The sequence below is a fragment of the Notamacropus eugenii genome, chromosome 1 (assembly GCF_028372415.1).
Source record: "Notamacropus eugenii isolate mMacEug1 chromosome 1, mMacEug1.pri_v2, whole genome shotgun sequence".
Taxonomy (NCBI): Eukaryota; Metazoa; Chordata; class Mammalia; order Diprotodontia; family Macropodidae; genus Notamacropus; species Notamacropus eugenii.
This window is the reverse complement of record NC_092872.1, coordinates 632551005-632573478: the sequence shown is the minus strand read 5'-3', so window position 1 is coordinate 632573478 and position 22474 is coordinate 632551005. Positions and strand designations below refer to the sequence as shown.

General features: G+C 38.2%; 1 protein-coding gene across 2 annotated transcripts; it reads left to right on the top strand.

The window, feature by feature from the left end:
• The first annotated feature begins 1014 nt into the window (after nt 1-1014).
• Nucleotides 1015-18669, top strand: TMEM230 (transmembrane protein 230). 2 transcript variants are annotated; one of them, XM_072635315.1, is made up of 4 exons: nt 1015-1153; nt 9990-10117; nt 13925-14047; nt 16848-18669. In XM_072635315.1, exons 2-4 carry the CDS (start codon nt 10019-10021, stop codon nt 16986-16988), a joined length of 363 nt encoding a protein of 120 aa, XP_072491416.1. In that variant the 5' UTR covers nt 1015-1153; nt 9990-10018; the 3' UTR covers nt 16989-18669. The 2 variants fall into 2 exon arrangements, with proteins under 2 accessions (XP_072491416.1, XP_072491417.1); XM_072635316.1 differs by lacking the exon at nt 1015-1153 and adding an exon at nt 1641-1713.
• Nucleotides 18670-22474: the final 3805 nt, after the last annotated feature.

The window sequence follows — 22474 nt, the reverse complement described above, 5'->3', positions numbered from 1 at the left end:
TCTATCACTGTAGCCAATCTGATAGGTGTGAGATGGTATCTCAAAATTGTTTTGATTTGCATTTCTCTAATCAATAATGATTTAGAGTATTTTTTCATATATAGCTTTGATTTCTTCTTCCACAAAGTACGTGTTCATATCCTTTCACCATTTATCAACTGGGGAATGACTCATATTTTTATACATTTTTACAAAGTTCTCTATATATTTGAGATAGGGCCTTTAACCAAGAAACTATAAAAACTTTCCCCCAATTTTCTGTTTTTCTAATATTGACACATTGGTTTTACTTTGTTCTATTTTCTAGAGACTGTGTAATGCTGATATTACACGGTCTAAAGTCCTCTTTCACCTCTCACCTTTGTTCTAAGCTCCCTCCCTTCTACCTCTGGACATTCCATAATGTCTCTTTCCAGATTTGATAATATGTTTTAAGGTCCCTCCCCGCTGACATTCCATGTTTTAAAGTCACTTCTAGAGCTGACATTCCACATTCTATGTAATAAGCTCTTTTCCAGCTCTGACTTTCCATGTTCTAAGCTGTTTTCCAGATCTAATATTCCAAATTCCATGTTCTAAGTTCTCTTCCAGCTCTGACATTCCATGTTCTAAGCTGTTTTCCAGATCTAATATTCCATATTCTATGTTCCAAGTTCTCTTCCAGCTCTGACATTCTATGTTCTAAGCTCTTTTTCAGATCTGATATCCCATGTTCTATGTTCCTTTCCAGCTCTGATAGTCTGTGTTCTATGGTTCCTTTCCAGCGCTGATAGTTTGTGTTCCAAGTTCCCTCCCAGCTCTGATATTCTAGGATCTATGTTCTAAGGTCCCGGCGCCGCTTTTATATTCCAAGATCCGCCCCCCGCCATCCTGATGCTGTGCACATCCCCCGCCCTCACAGAGATAAACAAAGCTAGCGGCCAATCAGACGCGTCTCTTCCCTCCTGTTGACCAATCAGGAGACGCTTTATATGAAGGCGAAGGCCCAGAAGCCCCGGCGAGCTGGGGGGAGAGGAAGTTAGGCTCCGAGGGAAGAAGTCCGCTTCCTGCCGACCTGCGGTCGTTCATTCGTTCTCCGAGGGGCGTAGCGTTGGCCGCTGCTCGGGACGTGTTCTGCCGGGCCTGAGGAAGGAGAGATGGGCCTGGGCCGGAGGTAGGGCGTGGGCCGGCACACCTCGCGACGTCAGGTCCTTGCTCTGCCGCAGGACTCGCTGCCTGGGGGTTCGGGCGTGCAAGAGGCGGGGCCCGGACAGCAGCCGGGGCGGGAAGCGTGCGGACTCGGCCGAGCCGGGGGCTGCCGCGAGAGAAGCCAAGACAGGGGCGGGCAGTGGCGCCCGAACCGGACTGGGGCGGAAGCGGAGGCCGAAGTGGCGACAGAGGTGCGAGCGGGACCTGGAGGGCGAGCACGTCCCCCGCGGCCCCCGGCGCTCTGCTTGCCACCTCCGCCAACGCTCCCAGGCCCGCTGCCCCGGGCCCTGCCCGGCTCCGCCCCAGGGGGTCCTCCGGGACCGTTGGCGGCCGCCGCGGCTCTCCGAAACCTGGGTCCTAGCGGGGCTTCCGACCGACGTCAGCGGGGGGGCGCCCACCCCAACAAGCCCCGGGTCCTTAACGTGGAAAGACCCCAGAGGGCAAGCAGCCCCTCCCTGATTGTACGGATAAGGAAACTGAGGTTAACTCGCCCGGAGTGGTCACACGGGCAGTTTAGGGTCAGAGGTGAGATTTGAACTCAGTCTTCAGACTCTGACGACATCTTTACGTAACAGGATTAAAATTAACCCTTTGATCTTTCCACTGCAAATTCTGTGTGTCCAGTTGTGACTTCAGATGAGGGCGGCCGATTAGGGCAAGGTAGTTGTGTGGACTAACTTAAGCAATACCGCGATGTGCTTTGATTCAGGGTGTCCTAAGATTATGTAATATTGCACATTTATACATCCCGGAGTTGTGAATGTAGGCATTAGAACTGGAAAGGGACCTAGGATCATCCAGCCATTCTTGTCATTTTACAGATGAAGGAAACGAGGCACCCAGGGAGAAAAGGAGTTGTCCAAGGGCATGGAGGAGCAGAGGTGGGATCAGACCCAGTCCATCTATGCTCAGAATCATCGTGTTCTAGAACTTTGTTTCCATCACCTCCAATTGGATTTTTTTCATTTTTTTCTTATTATTAGAAAAGGCCAAAAGCATTTCCAAAATTATGTTAAAAATAGATGGATCAAGGATGTAAACCGATCCTTCTCCCTAATTGATTTTTTATCTTGTTATAAATAGCACTGTTCTAAAACTTCTTTAGGCCTTAAACTTCCATTACTTACTCAGCTGAGGAATTTTCCTCCTAACTCACTGAAAAATCAAGAGCTCCCTCTTTCGTCCTTAAATCATATCACCTTGATATGATCTCCCACTATTCCCTTTGCTCCAGTATCATGAAGAGATGGCATTTAAAAAAACAAAACAAATATACTCCTGATCCTTTGTTATTGTTGTTCGATCTTTTCCAACTCTGGGAGGCCATTTTGGTGTTTTTGTGACAAAAATGCTAGAGTGATTTGCCATTTCCTTCTCCAGTTCATTTTTCAGATGAGGAAACTAAGGCAAAAAGGGTTTTAAGAGACTTGCCCAGGATTCCACAGCTAGTAAGTGTCTGAAGCTAGATTTGAAATCAGGAATATGAGTCTTCCTAACACTGTGCTTGGCACTCTCCTGAGCCACCTAGCAACCTGTACCTTGATCCTGTTCCCTCCCAATTTCACTATCAGATTATCCTCAATCTCCTCTTTTCCCTTTTTCTCATCTCTAGTTTCACACTGTGTTCTGATTCCTTCATTTCTGCCTAATCTCCCCCACCCACCCTGTCCTACTGCCTCTCTGCTATACCATCCCTGCTGGGCATTGTCCTTTCTTGCTCCTCCTTCCCTTCAATTCCTTACAAAAAACTGCCCACACTTTCCTTTCACTGTCTTCGAAACCCTCTGTTGGATGGTTTTTGCCCTCATTCAAGTGAATCTGCTGTCTCCAAGATTGCCACTCACTGCAGCATTTGCTACTCTTGATGATTCTCTTCTCTCTTCCTTTTCATGACACTGCTCTCTCTTTCTTGGTTCTCCTATGTGTGCTCGTCCGCTGTCGAAGAAGACCGTGCCATCAGAGAAGTGATGACATGACTTGCACTTGACTTTGTTTTGAGTGAGAGAGGGCTGTGCAGGTCACCAGCCTCACTTCTCCTCCAGAGCCATCTGAATCCAGTGACCAGATATTCATCAGGATGCCTGGAGATGACCCAGGGTTATCAACTAGGGTTAAGTGACTTGGCCAAGGTCACACAGCTAGTGGGTGGCAAGTGTCTGAGGTGAGATTTGAACTCAGGTCCTCCTGACTCCTGCATTGGTGCTCTGTCCACTATACCACCTACCTGCCTAACTGTCTGACTGACTGTGCATTCTCAATCTCCTTTACTGGTTCTTCATTCATGTTATGCCCACTAACCACTGGGCCTTTGCCTAAGGGCTCTTCTGGACCCTCCTAGCTTCTGAGTGATTATCAGTAGTAACTGTTGCTGTTTCCCACCCAGCCTGATGTCTTTGTTTTCTTGGCCTCATTAAAGGGGCCATGCCCTGGCTACTTCTTAAACAGGCCTATTCAATGAATGGGAGTTACCTCACCCTAAGGGAGTACCTGCCTAGACCTTGGCCTAAAGGGGCCAAGGTCTCCCAGTGTATCCTGGGTCATCTCCAGTCATCCTGATGAATATCTGGTCACTGGATTCAGATGGCTCTGGAGGAAAAGTGAGGCTGGTGACCTGCACAGCCCTCCCTCACTCAAAACAAAGTCAAGTGCAAGTCATGTCATTATGTCTCTGATGGCATGGTCATCTTCAGCAACGAAGGACAAACACCACTAACTGTAAGTGTACCCCAAGGCTCTGTCTTGGGCCCCATTCTCGGAAAAAGAGACCCCTCCCGGGATAGCTGATCATTAGAAATATCCATCACCATGCTGCTAACTCAGCATTGGATACTCAATACCTTCCTAACTCCCTCAGTCTCCTCTCCCCTCTGATTGGAGGACTGGAGAGTAGAGCATTCAACACTAAAGCCTTCCTTTATAAGAGCAGGATTTGGATTTTGCAGCTCACCCTCCATTTTCCATCTGCAGCTTTGCTTGGTTTGAATTTCATGGGACAGTATCCCTCTTGGTATTCATCCTTACCTTCCTTCCAGCTTCCTTTCATGTTTTCTCTTTACCAGATTGTAACCTTCTTGAAGGGCAGGTACTGTCTTTATTTTATTTGTATCCCCTGGACTTAGAACAGTGCCTGGCACATAGTAAGCACTTAATCATGTTTATTGAATTGAATTGTCACACATGGCTGTCTCATCTTTTATGGTTTCATATATACATATATGTGTATATATGTACATATAAATGCATATGTATGTGTGTGTCTGTGTGTGTGTGTGTGTGTGTGTGTGTGTGTGTGTGAGATCCTTGATAATGTCATCTCTGCTGCTAATTCAATGTAGCTTATCATTACTTTCTTATTTCTCAGCATGTCTTTTCATAATCTCTTGGATCACCTACAGTTTTGATTCTGAAATTGTGGTACTCCATTACATCGCTGGAAAGTTAGGATGTTAAAACAATAATTGTAGTAGCAGTAGAATGCCGTTAAGTTTTACAAAATTCTTTACATACCTAAATTATCACAACAACACTGTGAAGAAGGTGTAGTTACTCTGGTACCAGGAATGTACTCTCTCCTCACCTCTGCCTCTGAGAATCCCTTGTTTGCTTTGAGGCTCAGGTATTTGAGAGCTGTGCCATTCAGAATTCTATTTCCTAAAGAAAACTCCTTACATAATATCTTTAGTGAAATTTTAGTTTGTTCCTATTGTACCAGTAGTCTTTGGGAGGTGTACACCAGAGTTGGGGAAAGGGTGCCTTTTGTATAATCTTCCCTTATCATTAATTCACAATCTGTAGTCCCCAAAACACATTGTGACCAGCATGGGCATCTCCGCTTAGAGGTATATGTCAGAGATACCATTAATTGTAGAATTACTGGTATAAAGGACCTGTCATTTCCCTAGGATTACATAAATATTCAGTTTATCATATAATAACATGAATAATTTTGAATATACCTGTGTTCTCTACTCAACTTACCTCAATTTTGTTTCCTAGAGTATAGAAAGTAAAAAAAGAAAAAAAATCACATTAAGGCCATTAGTCTCATGTTTGCTTTAAAGCAAAGGAGGTGAGAGTGCAATGAGCTAGCATCTGAGCACAGGAATTCTTGTAGGTGTCAGGCATAAAACTCTGGTTTAAACCTTGGAATACTTTGTATTCTTTATACTTATGCCTCACTTTATCTGTAGGTAGAAATGATACTTTTCCAAGGTCCACTGGATAAATATTTGTAGATGTTTGTGTGTGCTGGTATTAAAAAAAAAACTGGCAGAATATTGCAGTAGGAAACCTGGCAGACAGAAGCCTGAGTTCTGGTCCTAGGTTCTCTCTTAGCCTGGAATGCCACTTTGGCAAAATGACTTTACAGAACCATGAGATTTCTAGATGTAAAGTAACTTAGAGATGGTTTAGTCCAGGGATGGGGGGACCTTTGGCCTCCAGGCCCTGTGTGGCCCTCTAGGTCCTTATAGCCCTTTGAGTGAATCTAAATTTCACAGAACACATCCCCTTAATAAAAGGATTTGTTCTGTAAAACTTAAACTCAGTCAAAAGGCCATATCTAAGCACCTAGAAAGCCACATGTGCCCTTGAGGCCACAGGTTCTCCACCTGCTGGTTAGTCTTGTCATTTTATTAATGATGAAGTAGAGGCCCAGAGAGGTGGAGTATAACTCACTCAGAATTACACATATTGGAAGTAACATCTGTGTCCTAACTCTAATGCCAGAGCCTTTTCCACTGTACCAGCTTGCCGCCTTATCTGTGTAATGAAGGGTAACGCCTGATGGATTTTACTGTTCCAATTCTTAACATTCTGTGATTCTGTGAATTTGATATGTTTCATGTCTCCATATTGATTGCTTAGGTATTGTCATGTAAATCTGTTTTAGCTTTTTTTAGTGTGTAGAGAAGGTAGCAGTCAATTCTCTTAATACATTTCCTCCAGCTAATGTAACTTAACCTTTCTGGATAACAACAGGGCTTTTGACAAAGTCTCATGATATCCATTTGGCCAAGATTTAAAGCAAATGTATTAACTGTCCACGGGAAAAATTATTCTGCTCAGCCTTAGATGGCACAACATATACCAATGGATTGAAATTATAGAAGTTCAGTATAAAGGAAAACTTCCTGACAACTACCAAAAAAAAATTAGGCTGACTCGGGAAGCATCTAGGTACCTGAGTTTAGAGTCAAGAGTCCGGAAGCAAAGTTTAGAAGATCACCTGTTGGAGAGGATTCTGGGAAGATAGCTGAGTAGGTCAGAAAACTTTCACCTCTCCAAATTTCCTCCACAAAAAAAAGGTAGGACTTTGCCTCAGAGGGAATGTAGAGTAGGGGAAATAAATAAAAGTCGAGGTGAGGCAGTTGTTCTCATAAGACAACTTGAAAAAACCCGGGGCAGAGCTTGAGTGAAGCACAGATAGATACCTCAGGCCAATTCTTTGAAATCAACAAAACAACTAGCCCTAGGGGTAGTGGAGTGGAGGGGCAGCATCTGCCTTAGAAACTTTCATCTCTAGGCTGCGTAGGAGAAGATCGGATGGATAGCTATTATGGGGATAGAAAAGATCTGGGTTCATATTCCAAGAAAGATAATGGAACTTAAAAAGCCACTCCTTTTTCAGTAAGAAATGTCAAATGATGCCAGGCACAAAAAAAGTTCTTGGAAGAACTTAAAAAGGACTTTAAAAATCAAATAAGAGAAATTGAGGAAAAATTAGGGAAAAAAATAAGAGCCATCTAAGAAAATCAAGCAAATTAAAGTCAACCAACTAGAAATAGAGAATCAGAAACTTACAGAAGAAAATAATTCCTTGAAAATTAGAAGGGAAAGCAAATGACATTTTAAGTTACCCAGAAATAACAAAAGAATGAAAAAATAGAAGAGAATGTGAAACATTTCATGAGAAAAACAACTGTTCTGGAGAACAGGTTGATGAGAAATAATATAAGAATAGTTGGACTACCTGAAAATTACAATAAAAGACTCGGTATTATATTGCAAGAAATTATTTTTTTTAAAAAAAGAAATTATCAAGGGAAATTGCCCCGAAATTCTAGAACAAGAAGGCAAAGCAGAAATAGAAAAAAAAAATCCACCAATTACCATCTGAAAGAGATCCCAGGAGGAAAACTTACAGGAATATCATAGTTTAAGTTTCAGAGCTCCCGGGTTAATGAGAAAATATTGGACCCAACTAGAAAAAAAGCAATTTAAATATTGTGGTGCTACAGTAAGGATTACGTAAGACCAAGCAGCTGCTATGTTGGACTGTAGATCTTGGAATACTGTATTTTGTAGAGCAAAAGAGCTGGGTTTATGACCAAGGGTAATTTACCCAGCAAAATTAAGTATAATTCTCAATGGGAAAAAAAAATGGACATTCAGGTATTTGTGACGAAAACAGCAGAACTTATGGGGAAAATTCAGCATGTATCATCCAGGAGAAATGTAAGGTAAACATTAAAGACCAATTACAAGAGACTCAATAAGGTCAAACTGTTTACTTCTTAAAATATGTGAAAATATTATCAGTATTTTTATGACTCATCATTATTTAGGTGGTTTAAAAGAAAGGCATGGGGTGAGCTGAGTGTGATGAAATGATTCTAGAAAAACAAAAGGATATAGAGAGAGATAAAAAGGAGTAACTTACACAAATGAAACATACAAAGAAAAATTGATTCAGGAAAAGCTAGTGAGGGGAGCGCAGGTAGTGTTGGAATCTTACTCTCATCAGGAATGGGTTAAAGAGGGAACAAGATATATATTTTGAAGGGTATAAAAGTTTTCTAAGTTCAGAAAGAAGAGGGTAAAGTGATATAGTTGGAAGAGAGGAGGATAAGGGTAGGACTCTTAGAAGGGTGGGTGGGTTAAGGAGGGTAAGGTAGCAGGTAGAAGTAAAGCAGAAAAGTGAGGAGAGATAGGGTAAATAGTTGTGAGAAGAATAGTGAGGAAAAATAGGAAGGAAAATATACAGGTAATTATAGCTTAGAATGTGAATGGGATAAATTTACCCATAAAACAAGAATGGATAGGAGATTAAAAATTTGAATTCAGCAAGATTTTGCGTTCAGAAAACACTGTAAAAAAGAGATATACACAAAGATAAAATAAAGGGCAGGCGTAGAATTTATTATGTAAAAAAAAAGCAGAGTTAGTAATCATGATCTCAGTTAAAAGAAACAGATCTAATCAAAAGAGAAAAATGGGGAAACTACACTATGTCAGCAATATTATTCAATAGTATAATGACCATTTAAAATAACTAGACATTATAAAATACTTGAGCGTATACCTGCCAAAACAAACACAGGAACTATATGAACATAAAACATAAAAACAAAATCAGCTCTAAATAATTGAAGTGGTATTTATTGTACCTGGGTAGGTAAAACTAATATAATAAAAAAATGACAATTTATCTAATTTATTTAATGCCATCTCAATTAAATTACTAAAAATTACTGATTTAAAAATAATAACAAAGTCCATTTGGAAGAACAAAAGGTTAGGAACTTAAACCAGGGAAAAATGATGTAAAGGAAGCAGATTCAGCAGTCAGACCTTAAACTATATTATTAGATGAGAGCATTGTTGAAGTATAAAATGAATAATTTTGGTTATTTAAAATTAAAATTTTCTTGTTATAAATAAAACCCATGTAGCCAAGAATAGAAGGAATGCAGAAAATTTAAGAAAAACTTTTCATAGACAGTCTCTCAGATAGGATGTGATTGAGTTGGAATATTGCTGTGGTGTAGGAAGCGATGAGCTGGTTGATTTAGAAAAACATGAAAAGACCTGAACTTATGAAAGAAGATACACCTTCAGAGAAGCAAATGACCAGTAGAAAGAAGCATAGTGTGGTCTCATGTACATGTGTATATGTGTATAGAAGTGTATGTTTATAGATATCTATGTGTATGTATGTATATTAAGTTGAGAGATATAGATCTATATCTCCAAGCTTACTTGTAACTTTCCTTAAGGTGAGGGAGGGAGAAAAGAAATGAAGTAAAAAGTGCACAGCAGACAACAAAAGAAGGCCTGCAAGGAGGCAAGGAAAAGCTGGGCAACTTTGAAAATAATGTGTAGTGTTTATTTTATAAGTCTTCTTGAAATGGAAATTTGTTGTTTTATATTGAATCCTTTCCTGTGTTCTGCTGTCTCCATGGCGGTTTTTATTTTTATTTTCTTGTTTTGTATTTAATATAAATTTTAAAATTTACCCCCTCCTCCCAAAAAAAGGTCACATGTTGGGGATATTAAAGAGGGAATTCATGTTTTGGGTAAAAATGACCTCATAGGTTATCTACCAGTGCTAAAATTCTATTTTTCATGTCCCTACTTTTGGTGGCAATTTCCTATAGTCAAAAGGTTTGTAAGCTTAATATGAGCTCTATTAAATTATAGATTATTGGTAGGGGAACATCCGAGGTTAAGTCTAAAATTAAGCTATTAGGCATAGGATTTTAGACCAACAACAGTAAGTTAGGGTCCTTTAATTCTTAGTAATACTATGGAGACAATTAGGTCAAGAGCTTGTGAAGTTAGCAACGTAAATATTATTTGTGTCTCAATTGGTTAATGTTTAAAAAAACAAATTCTTTTGTGGTCCATATTGTAAATGCTTTAAAAAGAAGTATCACCTGACCAAAAATTTGAATTGTTTTATCTGTTATAAACTGTGTTAAAAATGAAAAATGAAATTAAAAAAATAAAAATAAAAAAAATAAAATTCTATGATTCATTACTTTGTCCTTGTACTCAACAAGGATTTTCTCTATTTTCAGATTCTAGCTGAGGAAACAGTTTTTTTGTTATGATGCCATCCCGTAACAATGTAACTACTGGGATCCCCAGTAGTAAAGTGAAGTACTCCAAGCTTTCTAGCACAGATGATGGCTACATTGACCTTCAGGTGAGTAAACAGGGAACAGGTATTTGATGTTTATTGGCTGTATTTCTGTTGAGATAACTTAAAAATATTCTGGAATTAGACTCTTGTATTACTTGTGTGATATGCACATCAGCCACCATGGATATGCAGGTGTATTTCAAGAATAAATTTGCAAAATATAAACTCTCTTCCCCAAAGAGAGAATCAAGATAATTTATTCAGATAGTAGAAAGCCACTTCCACCATGGTAACAAGGAAGTTTGTACACATTACCTAATAGAGGGAGGACCAGCCTTCCCTGCTTCAGGCCTCCCCACAAACAAGATCCCTTGGGCAAAATGCCCCTCTCTTACCCAGGCTAGCTGCTCTGCTCTGCCTGTTGCCTCTCTCAGCTGCATCTCCCTCCCCTTGCTCCACCCTTTCTGCTCCGTTGTTGGGCAAGCACCTCCCATCATCAGCTTCATGTGACTCAGGCTGTGGGCTGGGCCAAAGCTCAAAGCAGGTCACATGGGCCTATTAAGGGGCAGAGAAAATATTCAAATTCCCTTGGCATTACAACTTCGCAAGAGTCCTTTGAAGATATTGATTAGAGAATTTAATCACCTAGGAAAACAACATATTGGAGCACATGGGGCACTGGATTAGTACCTTTGTGACCCTGAACAGATCATTTAACTTCTCTAAGAACTTAGCTCCACATGTATAGAATGAGGGGGTTGGACTTAATAAATATCCTTTAAGGTCCCTTTCCCGCTCTAAATCTATTATTCTATGATTAAATCTATAGTTCCATCTATAGGATCTTAGATCTTTGAATTTATACTTGGAACCTTTAAACTGTAGATAGACTAAGGGGGACTGGGTCAAACCAGCACAACATAGGTCTTGTCAATTTCTGCGGTAGTTTCCCAGAGATATGTCTAGAATATTCACCACAGTCAGACAGCTTAGCTGTACAAATTGGAAGTTTTAAAATTTAGCAGGGAAAATGTTGGATTTTATGAGGTTATAATTCTTTTAAAGCATTTTGTTAGCTGTGTATGTGAATTTCAATTAAAACCAAGTCAATTCTACTTTGTAAAGAGGGGGAAGCCAGCTTAAATAGAAAGAAATAGCAGGAGCAATTATTTTCATTCTTGATGTCATCAGTAAGCATTCACCTTTTCTTCTCTGGTATTTATTTTTAATGGACAGTTTTCTTTTTCTTGGGAAATAGTAAGAAAGACACAGAAAGCAGTTAATAAATTTGTGTCCCACACTAGTTATGCTTACTAGAAATAATATTACTATATCTTTTCTCTCATCTTTCCTCTTAGTTTAAAAAGTTCTAAACTGAATTGATATGGGCTGGTTCTTTAAAGATATGTATTACCTCAAACCTATATAAGTTTGGGTTATTCTTATTTATAGCTTTGGCATTTGAAATAAAAATTGAAAAGGACCTAGGAGACTTCCAGAAAAGTCTGTTCAGCCTTCTCCTCAAGACTCCTCAAAGCCTTTTCTTGAGGTCATTATGAGGGCACTTGTCTTGTGGTATAGTGAAAATGTTAGGTAGATGTAATAGTCTATCTCCAAAACATGTAAGAGTGTTAGCCAACTTCAAATGATGGGAACTTCCTCTTTTGTATGTGTGTACCTATCTTTCTATAATGCATAGTACTGTATTCTTTACTCAGTAAGTGATCAGTAAATGTTAATTGGCAGTTGCTAAGAAAGCAAATTGCATTTGGAGATGTAGTCATTCATCATTTCACCTTACATTAATATCCAAAATTGTTGACCACCCAAACATCTCCTTGATCCCAAGCATCCTCATTTTTGCAGAATACTGAAGATATTTGACAGCATGTATAGTGATTTATGAGATCTTGGTTATTTTGTCATAGAGGGTTTTTTCTTTTGGAAGAAATTAAATTTTCCTGGTATTAACTTTCTGAGGAATAATACCAGTACAAGCCTAGTTAAACCACTTCTGGAATCTTGGACTCACTTGTGTGCACCACATTTTAGTAAAGACATTGATGAATTGGGCTGTTTCTAGAGGAGAGTAACCAAGACAGGGAAACAACCTGACGTCAAGCCATGTTAGGATTGGTTGAAGGAAGTGACTGTGTTTGGCCAGAAGAGTAGAGACTTTGGGAAAGTACTGTAGCTGTTGTCACATATTCCAAGGGAGGTAGTGTGGAATAGAATAAAGACTTTTTATTTCACCCAGGAGAACTAAAACCAACGGATAGAAATTAAAGGATGACCAATTTTGGCTTGATATGAAGAAGATTTACCTCGTAATTTAAAACTTCAAAAATAGAGGGGACTCCCTAGAGAGTTAGTGAGTTTCATATCACTGGAAGTCCTCAAGAAAAGCTGGATGACTCTTTGTTGGTCTTCTTATAACAGTTGTTCTGTTTCTCATGATGTTGTCATCCAGATGTTCAGGCCTCTAACTTTAGTGTTATCTCCTACATGAGGCCTTTCCCTAATCCTATCAGCTGTTGGTGCCTTCCCCTCAAATTTACTTCATATTTTGTATATATCTTATTACATTTATGTATGTACATGCTGGCTGCCCTGATGGAATATAAGCTCCTTGAGGGCAGGGAACGTTTCATTTTTGTCTTTATATCCCTAGCACTTAGTATAGCGTCTGGTGTACGGTAGGCATTTAATAAATGTCAGTTGATTAGTGAAGCACTTCCATTCAGTTCCTATATCCTGTTGATCCTGAAATATTTCTTGCTTCAGTTTCGTCCTTTTCACTTCCTTTGCAACTATTATAGCTCAGACCTTTTTCACCTAGATTATGTATTTTCCCTAGATTATGTAGCTTCCCACCTGGTTTTTATTTCCCTGGGCTGTGCCTACTCTGTAATGTACTATTCACATCATTCCCTCTGCTTAAAAACCTTCAGTAACTTCTCATCCCTTATGAAATCAAGTAGAAAGTCTAGATCATGGCATTCAGCCTGTTTCTCCCCAACAATGTAGCTCCATCTTACCTTTCCAGACTTCTCTGAGATTTCTCCCCTTCACATACTGTGCTCCAGGCAAACTGACCTCCTTTCTGTTTCTTTTCATCATATTTTTTTCAAGTCTTGGTGCCTTCGCTCACAGTATACTCCAGCAACATGCATAGAGTAGAGTAGTCTTCCTTCTATTTATTCCCCATCCTTATTTCTGTCCATTAAGAGCCCTTACTTCAAGGAGTAACTCAGATGCTGCCTCTCCCATGAAGCCTTTCCTGACCTCTGCAAGCCAAAAAGAATCTCCCCTTCAAATCCTCATAACATTTTCCTTCACCTTTTTGTAATCCTCATTGCCTCACTGATACATAGATGTGAATATAATCTCTCCACCCACTATTAGAAGCTTGTTGAGAGCAGGTATGTCATGTCTGTTTTTGTATTTCTAAAGTTTGGTATAGTGTGCCTTGTAATAACAAATTCAAATCTAATGGAAGTTTAAGGTAGAGATTGGACTAAATGAACTCAGGGAGTCTATGAATGAAATAAAGAATTAGAAAGATGAATTTACCAGGACTTCCTTTAAATATTTGGTATGATAATTGAGGTTCTAAGGAGTTTTCACCATTGCCTCAAGAATGAAGGGTTATTTTCTTGAAGTCCTTCCCCTTTTTCTTTTCTAAAAGCATTTTTTTCTTTTTTCTCTCCCCTAAAGTTGAATTCAAGAGAGGGAACAAGTATGTTGTAAAGGAGCGGCCAGGCTCAGTGGGAAGATGGGGAGAAGGTATCATTTTCATTTTGTGTTTTTTCCACCTTAAGCCCTAACTAATGCTTCTGTAATGTCTTTTTTTTCCCCTCCACCTTCTAGTTTAAGAAGAGCCCTCCCAAAATCCCTTACAAGGCTATAGCACTTGCCATAGTGCTATTTATGATTGGCACCTTTCTCATTGTCATAGGTGCTCTGCTGTTAGCTGGATATATCAGCAAAGGGGTAAGTCCTTTGATGTGTAGCTGGTCCTACACTGTATTTAGGAAGTGCTGTGAAACTACTTAAATTATCTAGGAATTTCAAAAACTTTTATTTTGGACATTGGACAGTTGAGGAATGGCTAAATAAGTTGTGGTATATGAAGATTATGGAGTGCTATTGTGCTATAAGAAATAAGGAAAAATAGATTATTTTAAAAAGACATGAAAGACTTATATGAACTGATGCCAGAAGAAGTGAGCAGAAACAGAAGTTTGTACGAGGACATCAGTATTGTAAAAATGATAGAATAATCATTAAAATTATAGACTATGAATGAAATGAGTAAAACTAGGAGAACCATTTGTATAACATTGAAAAAAACAACTTTGAAAGCTGTAAGAACTAAGATCTATGCAGTGATGGCCATTCATGATTCCAGAAGACCAATGATGAAACATGCTTTCCATGACATGTGATCAGTTTAGGGAGCAGCATAACAAAACATAAAGATGTGTATAGTTATTGGGAGAATTTGTTCTGCTTATTTGTTATAAAAAATTTGTTTCCTTCCATCCCTACCCTTCAGTGAGGTGGTAGGTTAGGTAAAAATAGATTTCTCTTGAGATTTTTAAAAGAGTAAAACGAGAGAATGCTATAGCTATAAAATGTTGCATAAATTTTCAGGCAAGATCACCGTATTATTAGTTTTACTTAACTGTTTCATTTTGTTAGAAGAGGCTTTTCATAAAGCAGAAATAATATGTAAATGTTTGTAATGTAAAAACAAAACATCAATAAAATTGAAAATGTAAAAAACTTCAAAAAATTTTTATTTTTGACAAGTAAAGAATATGCAGATAAACTCAAATGTTTTGTCTAGAAACAAAGAGAAAATTAACTTCTTACATTTTCTCACACAATTTCCTATGAGTTAGGTGATAGATGTTATTTTCCTTATTTTACATGTGGTAAAACTGAAGTTAAGAGAAGCTAATCAGTTCACCTAAAGTTAGACAGTTGATCAGAGGCAGAGTTGGCTCCTGACTCCCATTTTAGTTCTATACCCATCCTGAGCCTTGAATCTCAATTTTGTGGGTGAGTATAGACTGAGGGAGAAGCAGTGAACCCCTGCATTGTGTAGGTTTGAGGCCTGGAGATGTAAAAGGCCACTGACTAGACTTCTGTAGTGCCTCAGAAACAGAAAACCAGCAAAAACTGGAAGTGGCCATCTTTATCTTTCAGAGCATCCTTTAGATTCACGGTGGACACTAAAGGGAAAAGAATTATTCTTATTTTTAAGGAAATCTTCAAATTTAGGGAACTGGGGCCTAGGGCCTTATAAAGTAGTATTTGGAGCAGCAACAGGTTATACTTCCTTTTAGCCTATTTCTGTAGGTCACTCAGCTAAGCCAGGCAACAGGCATTTATTAAATGTAGTGTGCTAAGTGCTGGGAAGTACAGAGAAGGGCAGAAAAAGACCTTGCCCATATGAAGCATGTATCCCATTGCAGGAGAAAACCTGCAAATAACTATGAACGTGCAAGTTATATGTAGAATAGATAAAAGTAATCTGAAAGTAGAGAGCATGAAGAGCTAATAGAACGTGGAAAAACCTGCTGAAGGCAAGATTTGAGCTATCTTGAAGAAAACCAAATAAAGTAATAGGCAGAAGAGAGGGAGGACAGCCCTCTGCCAGGGCAGAGGGGGTGGGTAACAAGGGCACAGGCAAAGTCAAAGGCATGGAGATGATGAGAGGTGACATATCCTGTGTGAACAATAGCGAGGAGGAGATTGTGGCTAGATCATAGAGTGTGTAAAGAGGAGTAAGGTATAAGAAGACAGAAATGTGGGAAATGTCCAGATTATGAGGAGCTTTAAATTCCAGAGTTCATAGTGGATTCTAGAGGTAATAGAAAACCACTGGCTGTCTGCTCATTGAGCAGGGGGTTGATAGAGTTAGGTCTACACTTTAGGAAAATTATATTGACAGCAAAGTGGAGGATGGATTGATTGGATTGGGGAGATACTTGAGGCAGGGAGAACAGTTAGAACTCTTGTAGGAGAGAGATGATAAAAGCCTGAAGTTGAGTTGTGGCTGAATGAGTGAAGAGGAGATGTGTATGAGGGATGTTGTGAAAATAGAAAAGACAAGATTTTTTTGTTAAACGACAGTTGATATTTGGAATTGTTCAGAAGCAGTTGTGGAAACAGTAATAGAATCACTCCATACATATTTTTTGTAAGACATGTCCTTTAGTGTGAGGTTCCAGTTTGGTGACATGGTGATAAATTTTTCTACTGCAGCAGCTTTCAAAGACCCATCTACAGAATTATAGAGAAACCACAATCAATGTCATTGGAAGGAGGACTTTTCACTGAAAAAAATGACAAATCCTTGAAGTATTTTTTGTTGCTGACCTTAAGAAAACCTAGGTTTGCATCCTGTCACTTCCCTTCTAAACAGTTTCCTTAGCTGTCAAGTAGAGATAGTTATATTTGAATTACCTTTATCTTGGGGTTATCATGAAGACAGACTTCATAAAATATCAAATGTTATAAAGATGAACTCTTACCTGTAGCTATTTAAAACTGTATTGTGGCACATGGCCTTCCCTGGAAGTGATCACTTGCTATTGCTGCCCTCAATCACAACACCTAAATTTGAAGATTACCATGTAAAGAAAAATAATTCTTTTCCTTTAGTGTCCTCTGTGTATCTAAAAGATGTTCAAAAGAATTTTTAAAATAATCTTTTATCTTGCTGCTAAGTTTTTGTTGACATTGGTGTGATACTAATGTGTTTTCCTTCTTCCACCACCAGGGGGCAGACCGAGCCATTCCTGTCCTGATAATTGGGATTCTGGTATTCCTGCCAGGATTCTACCATTTGCGCATTGCCTACTATGCTTCCAAAGGCTACAGGGGCTACTCTTACGATGACATTCCAGATTTTGATGACTAGAGTCTATTTTGATCCAGAAGAAAACAGTTGCTTTGGGGAATAAGCTTAATACCGAAAAGCTGAACCCATGGAAATTTAAATACCAGTGGGTCAGAGAATTCTCTAGTTCTCTAGCAGTTATTTAGCAAGGTCATTGCTAGTCTCTCTGGGGTCATCCCAAAGATGTGAACTGAGCTTGCAATTAGAGAAATAAGTTTCTTTACCTCCTGTTCTGAGCTAAGGTTTTTGAAGAGGCAGCTTTTCCATACACATACACATGTATTCCAAAGCAGTTGTGGAAATAACAATAATAGAATCGCTCCAAAAAAATGTTTTTGTAAGACATCCTTTTTATGCTGAGGTTCATCATCAGGTGGGCTTCATGGTGATGAATTTTTCTATTGCAGATGCTTTCAGACACCCTCAACAGAGTTATAGAGAAGTAGCTAGATCTCTCTATGTATTTGCATATATGTGTGTGTGTATGAATAGATGAGTATATACGTGTGTGTGTGTGTGTATATACGTATACACACATATACACACAAACTTACATAGTAAAATAGTCATTTGGTGAGGAAATGGCCAAATAATGGTTTGGTTGAAAAGAGACCGAATCTCCCAACCATAAGTTAAACATTTTTACATATTAGCTTTTATTTTTAGAAGTAGTCTGGTATTAACAACATGGTTTGTGTCAAAGAGAAAGTGCAGTGTGTCTAATTTTATTTTGTTAAATAATTATTTGAAAAACTTCCAATGACTCATTTATCCCATTAACCTATTTATTCTACTGTCCTGCAATAGAACATCTCTTGGCAAAACTAGACATAATCACATGAGAGTACATGATGATTCTGACTTGTTTTTTGAAGTGACACACAAATTAGGAATTTTGAACGTCTCAGAACAGATTTTGCAGTTTTTCCTCTTACTGATATTTTTGCCAGACCTTTTATGTTTCATAGGTTTGATGTCTATACCATGGGGCATTTTGTCCTCTGAAGATAAGTATGTTCCATGCTTTTATCATTATTTTAATTTTTTTTTTAACCAGTTGTTAGGATTGCTTATTTCTTATGAAAACTAAGGTTTGGGTAATCATAATTTAGTTGTTTTTTAAATTGCTTTATTAGTACCTTTTCTTGTTTTCTTATTGTGAAGAAGTACAGACTCAGTCACTTGAAGTCTGAGCTTGGCCGAAGTAAGTTGATTATTTCATTATTGCAGGGAGTTTAAGAGAAATTAAAATGTCAAAATCAGAGCTCTAGATTTAATATTTGTAAAAGTTGTGCCTTATATTGGACACTGTAATAGACTTGATTGATTATCATGTTGGATTTAAGTCTATGAATCACATATAGAGTATATATCCTCTTTCCTTTTGGCTATACCAAGTCATTTATCAGACTAAAACCTTACTTTGGCTCATACCATATCATACCATACTTTTACTCATACCCACAATGAAATCATATCTTTACATTTGATCATTAAGCATCTAAGACCTAATCAGTAATATTTCATTGATTTTAAGTGAAAAACACTCCATTAGGTCCTATTCCCAATTTATAGCAAAAGCAGGTGGCATCATTTCTGTCCTCAGGGAGCTTACCTATTAATGGTAGAAATTAATGAAAAACATGAGCAGACAAGCAAAACCACAAAAGTATATTAAAATGTATTTTCTTACACATAGAAATGTGACCCTTTTGATTTTATAAAAGTAAAACAACTGCTCAGGGAAGGTTGTTGACGTGATGAAAAGATATAAATCAGATTGTGTTATATGAAGACTATGCAGAGAAGAGGGATAAGGTATAGCAGAAAGGCAGTATTCACAGGAGAGAGGAGTAGCATGACTGAGAGACCATGGTGGAGTGGAAGGAGCACCAGATGGGGAGTCACATAGTAAGGCTTGAGCCTTCGCTCCGTCACTTAGTAGCTGAGTCCCTTCTTCACTCCTCAGTTTCTTCATCTATGAAATTGGGGTAATAATAGTTGCACTACCTACCTCACAGGGTTGTTGTGAGGAAAATGATTTGTAAACTTTGAAGCCTGTGTGTGTGTGTGTGTGTGTGTGTGTGTGTGTGTGTGTGTGTGTGTACATGTTATTTTAATAATAATAATGAGTGTAATGAAGTAGGACCTTGGACAAGTCACTTAACCTCTTTGAACCTCAGTTTCTTCATCTGTAAGATGGGGATACCCTGAATTTTTCATAAGATATTTGTGAGGATCCGATGAGATAATATATGTAAGAATGTTTATAAAGTGCTGTACAGGAGCAAGGAACACATGGAGGAAGACGAAAGTAGGTGAATTGTAACAAAGGGTTCAGAGACAGACAGACTTGAAAAACTTGTCTTTTGCAGAGATTCTTAATCTGAGGTCTTGAATTTTTTTTAATATTTTTATAACTATTTTAATATAATTGTTTTCCTTTGCAGTTCTATGTATATAATGTATTTGACAACATTATTCTGAGAAGGGGTCCACAGGTTTCACCAGACTGCCAAAGGAATCTAAGACATAAATAAGATTAACCCCTGGTCTAGTCCAACCTCATCATTTTGCAGATTAGTAAACCAAGGCTCAGAGAGGTTAAGTGACATCATAAATAGATTTATTTGGCTGAGGTGACAGTTTATGCTATCCACTGTGGATATATTAGAAAATTAGAACAGTTAGTACTGAGGCAGATAGGAAGGGCCAGTTGATTAAGGTTGGTCATTTGAGTCAAGAATTAATGAAGAGAAACTCAGCCTTGCTTTTTATCTCTTTTCTAGCCCTAACACAGTAGACTTGGTGACCAATAAATGCTTTTTGATTATCAATGCTTCCTAAGAAGAGGGACTAATAAAAATTGGTCAAAATGGAACTGGCCTGTGAGAATTTTCATTTCTTAGTTTAGGGTAACCTTTCAGTAATCTAGTGTTCAGAAGTGAATTAGGGTGAAGAAGGGAAAAGAATCAGAGTAAAGTTGCAAAAGAAGAGTAGGTAGGCCATGCTATAACCTGGACTTACAGACAGGGAAAGAGAGCAGTTGATAACTAAAAAGTTATGGGCTCAAGGTACTTGGAAGATTGTGTTTGGGCAACAAAACAATCTATTAGGGCATTCTTCCTTACTTTGAGCCAAAATCTGCTTTTTTAACTTCTGCCACTTCTGCCTAAGTTTTTCCCCTCTGAAACTACATAGAATAAATGTAATCCTTTTACATTCTGATGTCCTTGAGATATTTTAAACAGGCTTTCATGTTGTATTCTACAAGTCACTATTCCAAGCTAATCCTCTTTGATGATTTCTAGATCTTCCCATTCTTGCTGTCTGTATGTACTTCGGTTTGTCAGGATTCCTCCTAAAATGTGATGCTTATGCCTAAACATTCTGACAAGTACAGAATGCAGCTGTGCTATTCCCTTATTCTTAATACTATATTTCTGTTAATATAGCCTGAGGTTGTATAACTTTTTCTTCCCAGTGTTGTCATATTGTTGTATCATTCTGCTTAAAGTCAACTAAAATCAGTATGACATAGTGGATAAGGCAGTAGATTTGGAGTTAGGAAGGCCTGAATTGATATCCCACCTCATGCTTATTAGCTATGGGTTCATGGACAAATCACTTGACCTCTCTGTGCCTCAGTTTTCTTATCTATAAAATAAAGATATTAGACTTGAATGCTCCTAAAGTCTTATCCAGTTTTAAATCTATGGGAAAAAATACATTTTTTTTCCACATGTGACTAATAAGATAGTTCTTACCCATCCTGTTGTTAATTCATCTTGTTATAGGTTTATCACTACTAAATTTAATCTTGATAATTTAGATTCATGATTTTAGCCTGTTAGAGTCTTCGGGAGGTTCTGGGAAAGGTGAGTGTGTTAGATCTGGTATATTAGCTTTCCCTCTTCAGTGTTGTCAATCATTCATATCATTGATCAAAATGTTGAATGAGATAGAACCAAATACAAATCTCCTGCCATCAACCAATAGAGACATTTTTCCAGGTTTACACTGATCTGTGCAATCTTTGGGTGTTCTGGTATGGTTTCATTTAGAATCACAAAATCAAGAGTTGGAAGGAACCTCATAGATCACTCTTCTAACCCTTACCAGAAACATCTTCTCTACAATATAGTTTGTCCAACCTCTACTGGAAGATGTTTGGAAGCTCTTCGCTGCCTACTCTCTATCCCACAACATAGCCTATTCTATTTTATTAGGAAGATTTTCTTTGTCTTGAGCTAAAATATGCCTCCCCTGTAATTTCCACCCATTGTGCCTGCTGAGTCCAAAGTTTCTTCCATCTTTTTATTACTGAGGTTAATATTTAACTTCAACTAAGTAAGCCAAACATCATTAGTTCCTTCAGCCATTCCTCATATAAAATAGTATCAGGTTCCTTTATCTTCATTTCACCGAAAATATTAAGGACAGCTTAATCGCAACTACGCAACTCATCTTGTGTAGACATTCCAGTTTGTCAATATCTCACCTAAAATGTGGTACCCAGAATCTGACACAACAATCTAGATAAGATCTAACTAAAACAAATAAAATAGACTTAATGCTTCTCTTGCTTTCAAAGTGGTAACCCTTTTGACTATTGCGTCAGATCACTGACTCATGGAACCTATGGTCAACTAAAATGCTAGTTCTTTTTCATATAAACTGTCCTGGTACTCATTCTGTACTTGTATAGTTTGTGTTTTCAACTTAAGTACTTTATATTTGTCTCTAATTTCATTTTTTGTTTACTTTCATCCTCACTTCTATCAACAACCTTTTTGGATGCTGATTCAGTCATCCAATATAGTTGTCATTCCTTCTTATTTCCTTTCTGCAAATGTGGTAAATATAACATTTCTATCAGTTCGTTCATGTAATTGATAAAAACTAAATATTGATAGTGTCCAAGGACAGAGAGCTATGATACTCCATCAGGGACTTCATCCACTTTGACATCACTACTCTGGATCTAGTTGGACAACTAGTTCTAAACCCACAGGATCCATCCCTGCCTTTTCATTTTTGTCTTGAAGAACATCAGGAAAGACTTTATGAAATGCCTTGTTGGAGGAATCTAGATGTACTGTGTCTGTGGCATTTCCAGGATCTATTAGTCTGACTACCTTGTCAAAAAAAAAAAAAAATGAGGGTAGATTGACATGATGTTCTGAATAAACATATGGTTGATATATGTTTGTCTCTTCCCTTTCTAATTTAACAAGAACAGTTTCTTTTTTAACCCATCATAGTTTTGCAAAGAATCAACCTAAAGATCACCACACTATATAGGTGTCCAACTTTTCTGGAAATCAGGATATTTGTTGGTGTTTGGTCCCAAAAGTAATATCCTCTTTACTCTAGTGTAAATATCATTAATAACATTTTAGCAGTCCCTTTAGCTCAGTGTCACAGTAGTTAGGATGCTGGACCTGCAGTTAGGAAGAAACAGTTCAGATTCAGCCTCAGATTCTTAGTTCTGTGGCCCTTGGCAA